Source organism: Tinamus guttatus, unplaced genomic scaffold, assembly GCF_059628265.1.
Source record: "Tinamus guttatus ecotype Peru unplaced genomic scaffold, ASM5962826v1 Tinamus_guttatus_pri_ptg000208l, whole genome shotgun sequence".
In the NCBI taxonomy this organism is placed as follows: domain Eukaryota; kingdom Metazoa; phylum Chordata; class Aves; order Tinamiformes; family Tinamidae; genus Tinamus; species Tinamus guttatus.
The window spans coordinates 2,328,084-2,338,977 of NW_028288742.1; the positions used below are offsets into that span (position 1 = coordinate 2,328,084).

Genomic DNA, 10,894 nt, shown 5'->3' on the forward strand with positions numbered 1-10,894 from the left:
TCTGAGTTTAAACTTGAGTTTTTTACTGCATTTTGCTCTACAGCAGTTACTTTACGAACCATAGTATGCTCCTTGCAATCACATGTTCATTAGTTTCTGTCATAGCTTCTCAGATCTATTGGTAACAAATTTAGCTATGGCTTGTGACTCACTGAAAAAAAAGGCATTTATGAAAAGAAGTGTACATATAACTACAGAGATGAAGTAGACACAGTGCTACAGACAGCCTTTTTTACATACTGGAGATCCATTTGATCTCCAATCAAGCTTGAAGCCAGAAGTATTATACAGCCAGACCATATAAACAGGAAGCCATCCAGAACCTACCTAACCTGGTCTGAGAATTAAATCCTAGTAAAAGGCCATGTTGAACCGAATTTCGATCTACTACAACTACTGACCTGCTGCTCCAAGAGCTTGAGAAAGAGAATATAAAAGCTACATATAGTTGTCCAAAATTGTTTCACCACCCTGGCTATAGGCTAACTCTAACAGATGCTGAATGTGGCTAGTAATTCTAGAGAATTTATTGATGCAGGTGTTTGTCTGAATGAATTTAACATTACTATGTGGATAAATATAGCCTTCCTATAGTGCCAGACAAGTGGTTTCAATTAAAGTTGCAGGGTTTTTCTTTTGAATTAAAAAAAAAAAGAAAAAAAGAAAAAGAAAATAATTTAAAGTTTTTAAAGTTACGTTAACTCTCAGTTTCTGATATCCCTGGGTCTCAAACTGATCTGAACCACATCGTGTGATAGAAAACAGTAGCTTTAAGAACAATGCACATTTTAGCAAGAAAATCTGCTTATCATGTAGCCTACATTTCCTGCTTTCCTTTCCTTTACACTAGTCTTTCACGAGAACATAAACAGCACTGAGGGCAGAAGTCATTTGCTGTTGTTTTCTGGCCATTCAGTTAGTAGCAAAAGATAATTACGACTTACAGGAAAGGAAGTTGCTGACAGGCCTTGGAAAATTCTGTTTTGCCGGCAAGGAATTTCTGAACTCAACCTACCGTGTCTTGATTCTGGCAGAGAAGACAGTCACATACAAAGCAGTACTGGCGCATCAGGTGCTTTTGGCGTTCACTGGTGGGCATCAGTGATTCAATATAGCTGATGGTGAGCTGGTGGAAGCAAATAAAAAAACAAAGTATATTTTACAAAAATCCCATACTTGGTGTTTGTATATTTATATTTATTTTTGGATAAAATATTTTTGCTGCCTAAAATGAATTTTTATCTTAACAGATGATTTCTTAGAAAAAAAAAGATGACAACAGAAGAGACAAAAATGTTTCATAGAAGAAACACCTTTTTTTTTTTTTTTTACATTTTCAGATCAATAATGTTCAATATTTTGAATCTGAGGACAATTACCACTATTTTATCTTTTCATTCTACTTTGGAAGAGAGAGAGAGCGAAAGAGAGAGAGCGAAAGAGAGAGAGAGAAAGAGAGGAAGGGAGGAAGAGAGAGAGAGAAAGAAAGGAAGAGAGAGAGGGGAAAGAAAATGAAGGAAAAGAAAAAGAAAGAAAAAGAAAGAAAGAAAGAAAGAAAGAAAGAAAGAAAGAAAGAAAGAAAGAAAGAAAGAAAGAAAGAAAGAAAGAAAGAAAGAAAGAAAGAAAGAAAGAAAGAAAGAAAGAAAGAAAGAAAGAAAGAAAGAAAGAAAGAAAGAAAGAAAGAAAGAAAGAAAGAAAGAAAGAAAGAAAGAAAGAAAGAAAGAAGAAAAGAAAGAGAGAAAGATATTTCCTTTACAATCAATAAAAGAAAGCACTATTATTTGTGCCATTTTAAAACTCCTCACATTGTACAGAATGAAATCCATTGAATTACAGAGAACTCCTTTAGGTTTGTTCGCTTTGATGCTTGCCAGGAATTTCACAGGGCTAACCATTCATAGAAATTGCCATATGTTAAGGAATGTGCTGCGCAGGCACAAACTAATTGTAGAGAAAGAAACAAAACAAAACAAAACAGCCCAGCTCAGAGAAGCACTCATTCACACATGCTATAGAGTGATTACACTCTATACCCAGCACACTTTGAAACACTCCAGAGAGCTCAAAAAAATCAGGTCATGTTATTTCATCCTGAGCTGAGACACTTCAACTAATTGGGAAAAATTTTTACGTTGTTGGTTCCTAGTTAAATCATGAGAGTCCACTCAAAGAAATTACAGGGAAACCTGACCAATTTGTACTAATGACTATGAACCCCATTGTCAGAAACTGCATTTTGCAAATTAGTGAGCATTCTAATTAAATAGGCAATTAACAAGCAATATAAATAAGGTCTGCAATTGTTCGTTTATTATTACAAGTATAATTTGATTGCCTACTGAAGGAGGACTGAGTTAAAAAGAACATCACCGGGATGGTAAGGTCAAGCATAGAAAAGAATCATAAGCAGAAAGTCAATGGAAAATATAAAATATGGTCTCATAATTGAAGATGAACAGAATAATTCATGAAAGAGCTACACTTAAGGTCTACAGATAAAACTGAATTTCAAACTTTCAAACATTTGATTGTTAGATTTAAAATTCTTAATAATGTTCTTCTGTCATAGCTTCCGCGTGTACTGACTTGAGGCTGGAGTAGTTTCCAAGCCTTAAATGAGAAAATAAAAAACTGAAAATAGGAATTCGATAGTGTCACATCAAATGGTGGGGAAAAGGATATGAATTGTTATCAGAATTTGGACCTTTATGTTTACTCTTCTGACTTCTGCCTCAGAAGTCTAACAACTGTTTGCTAATCTACATGGCTACCACTGAAGGGGGTGAGACAATCTGAGTGGAGGGTTTCACTGCTTTTCTGTGGCAGCACAGAGCAGTGTATGTGAACTGCTGGCTTCCTTCTGAGCTTTCTGCAGCGAATGGGTGCATATTTTTCTATTATTTTTCCCAAACTTGATCTCTTCTACCCCATAACCTCCACACTGTCCCTCTTGTCTTTATTCTCTGTTCCTGGGCATGAGTATCATTTTCTTTGCTGTAATTCCTTTGCCCAGGTGCACTTATTCTGCATCCTTCTTTGTGAGAAGAAGAATCTGTCTCCCTTTCTACTTACATGCGCATTTCCAGTTGGCCTGTCCCAATCTTATTCTTCAGCCATTCCAAGCCCAATACCTCTCCCAGCACAACCTCTGAAATTAATATCTCTTTGAAACTCTCAATTGTTGTCTATGAAAATCATAGCCCATACTGCCTTGTTCCTCCTCTCTTATTCTCTTTGTACTTACATCATGAGTTCTGATCAGTGGTGGGTCCTCCTGCGCTTTAGGTTCATGCACCATCCAAAAATAAAAGGGTATTAATTAAGTTCAGGCACAGTACAAGACAGCAGGAATCCTCTGGGATATATAATTCATGCCAGATTAATGTGTTCTTTGCCAAAATGCAGAGACAGGGTTGAGACAGCTTCAGTTCTCTCGAAGCCATCATTAGGCAGGGTTCATTTCTAGTACTGTATAACAAACCCATAGCAGGAAAGTAGCTTTATCTACCTTGAACTTCCAAGCTGCATTCCTTTCTCTCCTTTCTATTCTAATCTCTTTTTTTTTCATATGCATCACAGAAATTTTGGAAGTAGGCACAAACTGGAAACCAGTAGTTTCCTTTTTTAGGGGTTATTGAACAGTTATGGATATTAACAATTACTTAACAACCTGTTCTGGATTAGGACATATGATGGAGGAGAGGAGAGAAGAAGCTTTGCCACTTTGAAATCTTCCTTTTGCACTTTAAAGATTTGGGGTTTATCTTGCCATCAGATACCCAAGCCAAAATTCCGACTCCTGCCAACAGATATCCATAAGTGAAAAGAATGTTTGTTGCTGGCAGCCTGAGTGGGAAAATGTAATTAGAATATTTAGAGGCATGACCAGGCTAAGAGCGACTAGGTCTACACTAATCATTTAATCATTTAAACATCAAAATTCTGTATTCAAGTCTCTCTCCTACACTTGTTTTAATTTTTATTCCCTTCATTAGACGCAAGGCTCATTTAACTTGTACATATTTATGAAATATGCTCATTTATCAAAGGTTGTCTTAATGGTATTTGCAAGGGGTATCTATGGCATTAATTAAACCATTATTTTCCTGACCAAATCTTGCTTCTTCATTGCATTTCTTATAAAGAATGCAGCAAATCTTCTCTTCCAAACTGGAGAATATATTAAATAACATTTATGAATGCAGGGAATTATTTAACAGCCATGAGGCTTATGGACTCTGAAGATTTTCTCCTTGGAAATGCATCACTGGCTAAACCTTATTTGTAGCTCTTAAGAAACTAGCCATCATACCTATGGTTCAAGAATTTTTGCATAAGAGATGCTCCTCATCTGCTAAAGGAAGTGGACATAATTCACGCTGCAGGGAAATTCAAAATATTCTTTTTGTAATAGGCTATAAGAAACAAAATCTCCAGGCAGAGGATTCTATAGAAACTTAAACTCAATTATTTTAACATAAATGTGAGAAAAAAAAAATGACTTTTGCTTTTGAAATCATGTGTCTCCAAGAATTGAGCAGGGTTCTGTCCAAAAATCTGTTCCTGAGACTGAGTTAAGTAATTGTTTTGAGTTATGTAAGTGGTGAACAGGTTGTGGTGAACAGGTTGTGATCTTTCTGCTTTGGCAAATATGATAAACACATCTTGTAACTCAAGGAAAGATCTGCCTTTAAAATTGTAAAATGAGAAACACACAGATAAAACTCCTCGTAGAATTGTAATAAGAGAAACACTATATATCTTGGCTGAAAATCTATTCATGAAAATACTATTGCTCGTCACAGGAAATGATAAGCTGTGTTTAGGATGAACTTAAAAAATCAGCTGCTCATGTCAGAGGATGGTCTGTTGCACAACTTTCTGCAGAAAGATACACATTTGCTCTAATTGCCCTGAAGCTGATGAGAAGCCATGTACTCCTTTTGAAGCAGAAATGAATTTGAGCTAATACATCCTGTCCCTCAGCAGGACTAATTGATTTGACCTATGCACTAAACTAACCCTGGCTACAACTTTTGACTGGAGAATAGGCAAAATGAGCTCATGTCTTCTTGCCAAGTACCATGCAGACATTGTAATTAACAATAACTCAAACAAAATTACAGTGCAAATCTTGATGATATTTAAAGTGGTTACTTAAGGGCAGGGAATGATGAAGACCTCTCCAGAATGGGCTGCTCCGCATGTTTTTTTGAGAAAGTAAACAGGCTGATAGGCTCCCTTATCAGTGAAGGAGTCTGGATGATCTCCAGGTGAACAGTCTTTGCTTTCTTAACATTTTTCCACATGTCTTACTTTCTTCGCAATACTTTTTTCCTTTTTGCCAAAATGAAAACGAAGTATAGGTAAAGAAATCTTTGTATCAAGTAACATTACTTAAAATAACAATAGCTGTGTCAGCTAGCAGTACAGCTAGCATTATCTTGAGTAGGTAAAAAGTGTTACAATTAGTTTTGAGTAGCCAGAAGCAAGTTTCAGAAAGTCCTGCCCTTTTATGCAGGGGCATATAGAATAAAATGTCCACACAAATTCACCATTTCTTTCTTCCTCTAACTCAGATCACGACCTCAGCAATACCAGGACAAACTCAGCTCCTATCAGTGTACAAGTGGGTGTGTAAGTTTAATATCCTGCCATGAAGAGCACGGAGCCCAGGCTGCAGCGGGCGAGCAGCGAGGCAGTGAGGGAAGCAGCAGCACCAGAGCTGCCTCGCAGAACGCAGAATAAACACCCGCAGCGGCTGTGTAACAGGAAGAGTAATTGAGTGTTAAAAATAATGTTAAACCTCTGACCTGTTCATACCCCTGTAATAAAACAGTTTTCCTTTCTTCCTTCTTTCCAGAACAGGTCTAAACCCAACTCACTTTCAATCTTCACTGAAACAACATCTTTACTTTCACATGCTCACTTTCTTCTTGAGATACATCCTTGTTTAAAGAAGCATGTACCTCTGATTGCTAATTTTGTTTCCAGGTAAGTCAAGAGGGTACCTGCTTTAACACAGGATAGGATTTCTTCAAAGCCCTTAGGCACCAAAACCAGTAGCAATACTCTCAACAAGGAAAATACTACCTGAGTTTTTTGGATTTATTTTACTGTCTAAATGGAAACAAAGTTTTTTAGAAAATGCATCACATCTATATAAGCAGCAGTTATTTCAAAGCACCTATTCATATAGCTGCCAAAATCATTGCAAAGAAATGTTTTAGCTGGCCCGCTTTACAACTTACATTTGTCTTCTGACTGCCTTACAGATTACTTGTAATTTACACCGTATTTGTATCTAATATCAAATCTAAAATTTGGGTCATAGCTTCACATTCTTGGCACATTTAGCACAATGGACATACAAGCAAGGGAATTCTATCTCATTTCTCACTCCAGAACCACCCTAAGGCTATCCGAGTGTCCATCCATCCCATATCTCCGCCTGAAACAGAGAAGTGCTTTACAAAATTTACCTGGAAAAATATTCTCATGAGCTTAGAAATAAAGTAACTCTAAAATTTAGAACTCTAATAATTAACCTGCATGCATCATGGGAAGATAATAAAAACTATTGTTTTTAAAACATAATTAACCTATTTTTGTAAATTGAGAAGCTGAGGAAAGTTACAGACAAAATACAGGAAAAGTGCATATAATGTGGCTTTAATGGGACTGTCAGGCAAAATAATGTACATACTGAACAGCTCCACAACAGCACATTGCAAGCTAGAGAATTTCTCTTGGCAAAAAATGAAATATGCCAAGGCATTTCTGTGGATTCTCCCATGTAATCACATGATTTGGCCTCATAAGGTATTTCATGATATACTTATTTTCATGGCCCAGTATTTTAGAAAAAGGACTTATTAAGAGAGAAAACATCACATAGGGAAGAAAAGACATATGACTCCTAAATTAGAATATGCATACCCTCGATCTTCCCAGAATTTTAAGCTATATTTACCTTAGGTCATGAGCTGAAATGACTAACAACTGCCTATTAATGGGACTGGAACTCTACAGGTCATTGGGGCACACAGAGTTATGTGTACAGGCATGTCTTTGCAGGCCTTACTAAGCAAATTCAATGTTGCATTGCTGTAAAACACAGTTACTCTGAAAGGCTTTATCAATCACGGATTATTACTATTTTCAAATCAATAAACCCAAAGATGAGAATACCTTAGATCAAATCAGAAATCTACTGAAAGGGATATCTTGGAGTCTCTTTCAACGAAATGACTATGAGAAGAAATTTTGCCTTGATACTCTGATGTCAGTGCAAGGTTTACTGCAATGGTATGGTTGTAGAGTGTGAGAAATGCTTATTGTTGCAATGACTTAGTGAACACCGCATTCCACCTAGAAATACTGTTAAGTGTTTCCACCAGTGCAAAGACGTTCAAATACAAACAAAATTAAGTGCCTAGAGGAGGAAAGGAAGAACGAGAATTTATCAAGACTGCTAGTGATTTATGAGAAGTAATGATTATGGGGCCCAGGGAGTGTGAAGAGATGATTCTATTTATCATCCTCTCCCTGATAGCTGTGTGCTACAAACTGGCATCAATATATCATCAAAATATTAAGCTGGTGGCCCTGCAGCCTGGAATTTATTTAGGGAATGTCATTGTTGCAGGTGTCTGTGATGGAAGGGAGGACAAGTTAATTACCTCTTCACCAATCTGGATCTCTCGGACGGAGCGAAGTAAAAGCTGGTATCCTTCAAAAACAATCACACAGTTTGGGTCACAACTGTGATTCAGCAAAGACATGCTGTAAGCGGGAGAGAGAGAGAGAGGGAAAGAACTTTATGGAGGAGTCTTCACTGCCATTACCTCTTCAATCATTTCAGAGTAGCTAACTCTGTTACATCTGAAGTATCAAGCAATTAAGTTACCAAACATATAAAATCCCTGATAAAGCAGCTGCTGTTGGTTAGTGGAGGAAAATTAATGCTTAGAAGATTTATACTCCTTGCTAATAGGAGCTATGCTTGGATCTGTTCACTTGATTCTGTATGCTCCACACTGTAGGAAGGAGACAGCTCCCAGGGACTCCCAGAGCCCAAAACTGAAAGGTTGGAAGCAGAAAAAAAAATTAGTATCTTCAAACTGCATTTTAATTATGCTTCTTTTTCTCACTTTTGGGGCACTAAAAACATGCACCTCATCAGTTACCTTGGCCGTCAATGGAAGCTGAGTGCTAAGAGGCTGTCCCTTAAAGTCTAGTGTATAGGAGGCAGAAAATGGACTGTAGTGTGTCTCTAAATGAGATCACTTGGGAATGGCGGTGAAATAAAATGAACTGCCTTTGCCTCTGTTTCTCTCACAGGATTTGGTTCAGCATCTGCTCTTACAGCATGTGATGTCTTCATGGAGCTGCAGCCACCTCCAGGACACGCAGGCATGGGGGCATCTCCCAGTGCACATGCACTCTTCGTGCTCCTTTGACAGAGGCTTAAGAATAACGTCCTCTGGTGCTTTTCATTCCCACATTTTATTAGCTGAGCAACAAGTGACTTTGCCAGACCGACATCAATCTCATAGCAGACTCGGTGCTGAGGTTTTTCCCCTATGGAAATGTCCTATTGGATGAATAATTCTGGCATTGTTAGGTTGGAAGAAGGATTTGTGGTTTATCCAGCTTCTGGCTGCCTTTTGTTGCTTTCCTTGCCTGTCTGATTCAGCAACCCCAAAACCCAGCTGTTGTTGGCAAAATAAAGGATTTTGCTGAAGGTCAGAGTCCCACACCAAACCATGTTTACTTATTCGCTTCTTTTAGAAGGGCTATCAAAAGGACCTTGATTCTTTTGATATCCTTTGGGGCCTAACAATATATTTCTGGTTAACCTCAAATGAACACAGTAACATATACTTGGAGAGGTTTGTCTCCATTTCACTTGTCAGGATTATGGGGCTCATTCCCAAAGCTTCTTACAAAATGGTGAAAAGAACAAGCATCGGCTTTTATCTTTCTAAATGAAAACAGGGATGCCGAAGCTATCAAGCCATGCAACAATATACAACCTTTTGGTAAGAGTAAACAAAGCATTTTAATCAGATTTCATCCGGTGGAAACACTCATGCTTTGATGACAATATCATTTGGAAACATAGACACGCTCATCCTCTTACACCCAACAGTCCTGATGTAAGTTCACTTGTCTAGGATTTGGTCTAAGTTTACTCTCAGCCTAACTCAGAGTGACATGGTATACGAAAATTCAAACTGTTCTGAACTGAGCAGAGAAAGTCTCTTGCATCCCTTAGTAGTGCCTAGTCAGAGAACTTGCACAGCTACCTTCTTCCCAGTTAGGAATATTATTCATCCAGATGAACTAATACTTAAGTAATAGTAATGTTCCCAAATATTTTTTACATTTTTCCAAAGTGTATGTAAGGATTTGTTTCTCTTCCACTATGAAACCATATGACTTTTCCTTACTTTTTGTAACACTGATTCCCATGTTCTCCCAATAGGCTGTCATTATTCTTACCAGAAAGCAGATTCAACCTATAAGTGGCCTTACTCAAATCTTGCATGAGTGGCATTATTAGAAAAAGAAATAATAGTGACAGACCCATTTAGATATTCACATATGGTTCAACATTAACAAAAATTTTTGAGAATTTTTGAGATGATCAAATATAATTCTCATTTTTAATTTAAATTTTCAAATACATTTTAATGTTACACATTAATTATTAGAGGTAACTAATTACGTGAGGGCAAAATCTTCCCTGGCATGTATTTCTAGTACACGAAATAAGAAGGAACTCAAACCCATCTTAGAGGGGTCTATTTGCTCATCTTACCAGTTTCTCAGTTATGTTTAATTTTCTAAAATAAGCACTCAATCTTTTTCTTTTAATTGCCAACTTAGAAGACAAAATATCTATCTTCTAAAGCAATACTGAACAGATTTCTTTTACTTTTTTTAGGAAGCCCTAGTCACACATTTTAATGTCAGCATTTATCCATACTAAGAATAGGAATAATCACCATAAAAATCAAATATAAATAATTATCCTATTTAAATTGCTTTAACTCTCTGATTGGGAGGACCATTAACAATGTTTTCAACTTCCAGTTTCTTGTTTGGATGTGTTACCTACAGCTTTGATGACCCTTGCAGCTACCTAGGAAAGAGGGAAAAAACGAACATGGATTTTGCCTGTGAATGAAACCGTGTCCACAGTACCTGGGATACAGGCCAACACCAACATCCTGCATCTCTCCATTACTGATGGTGAAACAGTTACAAGTCACCTGTAAAAACAAGGGAAAAAATCCAGGATTACCAGAGTCATTTGGAAACCCCATACTCAAGTGAAAAAAAAAAACTTTCAAAATAAAATGAAGGGACAACTGGTAATTGGATGGGAAACATTCAAGCCCAACACTGGTACTCTTTCATTTTAGAGCAGTCACATCTGGGGGACACTCTCCTGTAAAAGTGCAGTCAACTTAAAGCAGAAATATTAGAATCCTGCAAAAAAATGCGGGGTTAAACATATGCAGAAGCCCTGTTTTCCTGCCTCTGGGGGAGGGGAAAAAAAAAAGAGTAGAGCCTGAGAATCCAACCCAGAGACAAGAAGCTGAGCCCAGGGACACAGTAGATGACAGTGGCTGTTGATTACGGGACAGTTTGCAAGTAAATACCTCACTGCAGTAGCATGACATGGGTATAAACAAATACCAGCACTGCAGTGACACATCTTTCATGTTATGGGTATTTTGTTTTGCATGTGAAAGACCACATATAAATCATGTTCAAAATATAATTCATGAGTACAGGGAAATATGATTTTTCATTTCATATCAAATATTTAGCTTGATGATAGTGTATCCTTCTTTCATACGGTCACACAAAGCTAAAGTGG

General features: G+C 37.3%; 1 protein-coding gene across 1 annotated transcript in view; it reads right to left on the reverse strand.

Annotated features, from left to right (window-relative positions):
- The window catches only part of LOC104567692 (histone-lysine N-methyltransferase SMYD3), a 74,745-nt gene extending 64,377 nt beyond the window's left edge, over positions 1 to 10,368 (reverse strand). Inside the window, exons 1-3 of the mRNA XM_010214535.2 lie at positions 10,213 to 10,368; positions 7,683 to 7,785; positions 1,016 to 1,126 (exon numbers count right to left, since the gene is read on the reverse strand). Of these exons, the coding sequence (XP_010212837.1) occupies positions 1,016 to 1,126; positions 7,683 to 7,785; positions 10,213 to 10,334 (336 nt within the window). The 5' untranslated portion in view covers positions 10,335 to 10,368. The remainder of the gene's footprint in view (positions 1 to 1,015; positions 1,127 to 7,682; positions 7,786 to 10,212) is intronic.
- Positions 10,369 to 10,894: the final 526 nt, after the last annotated feature.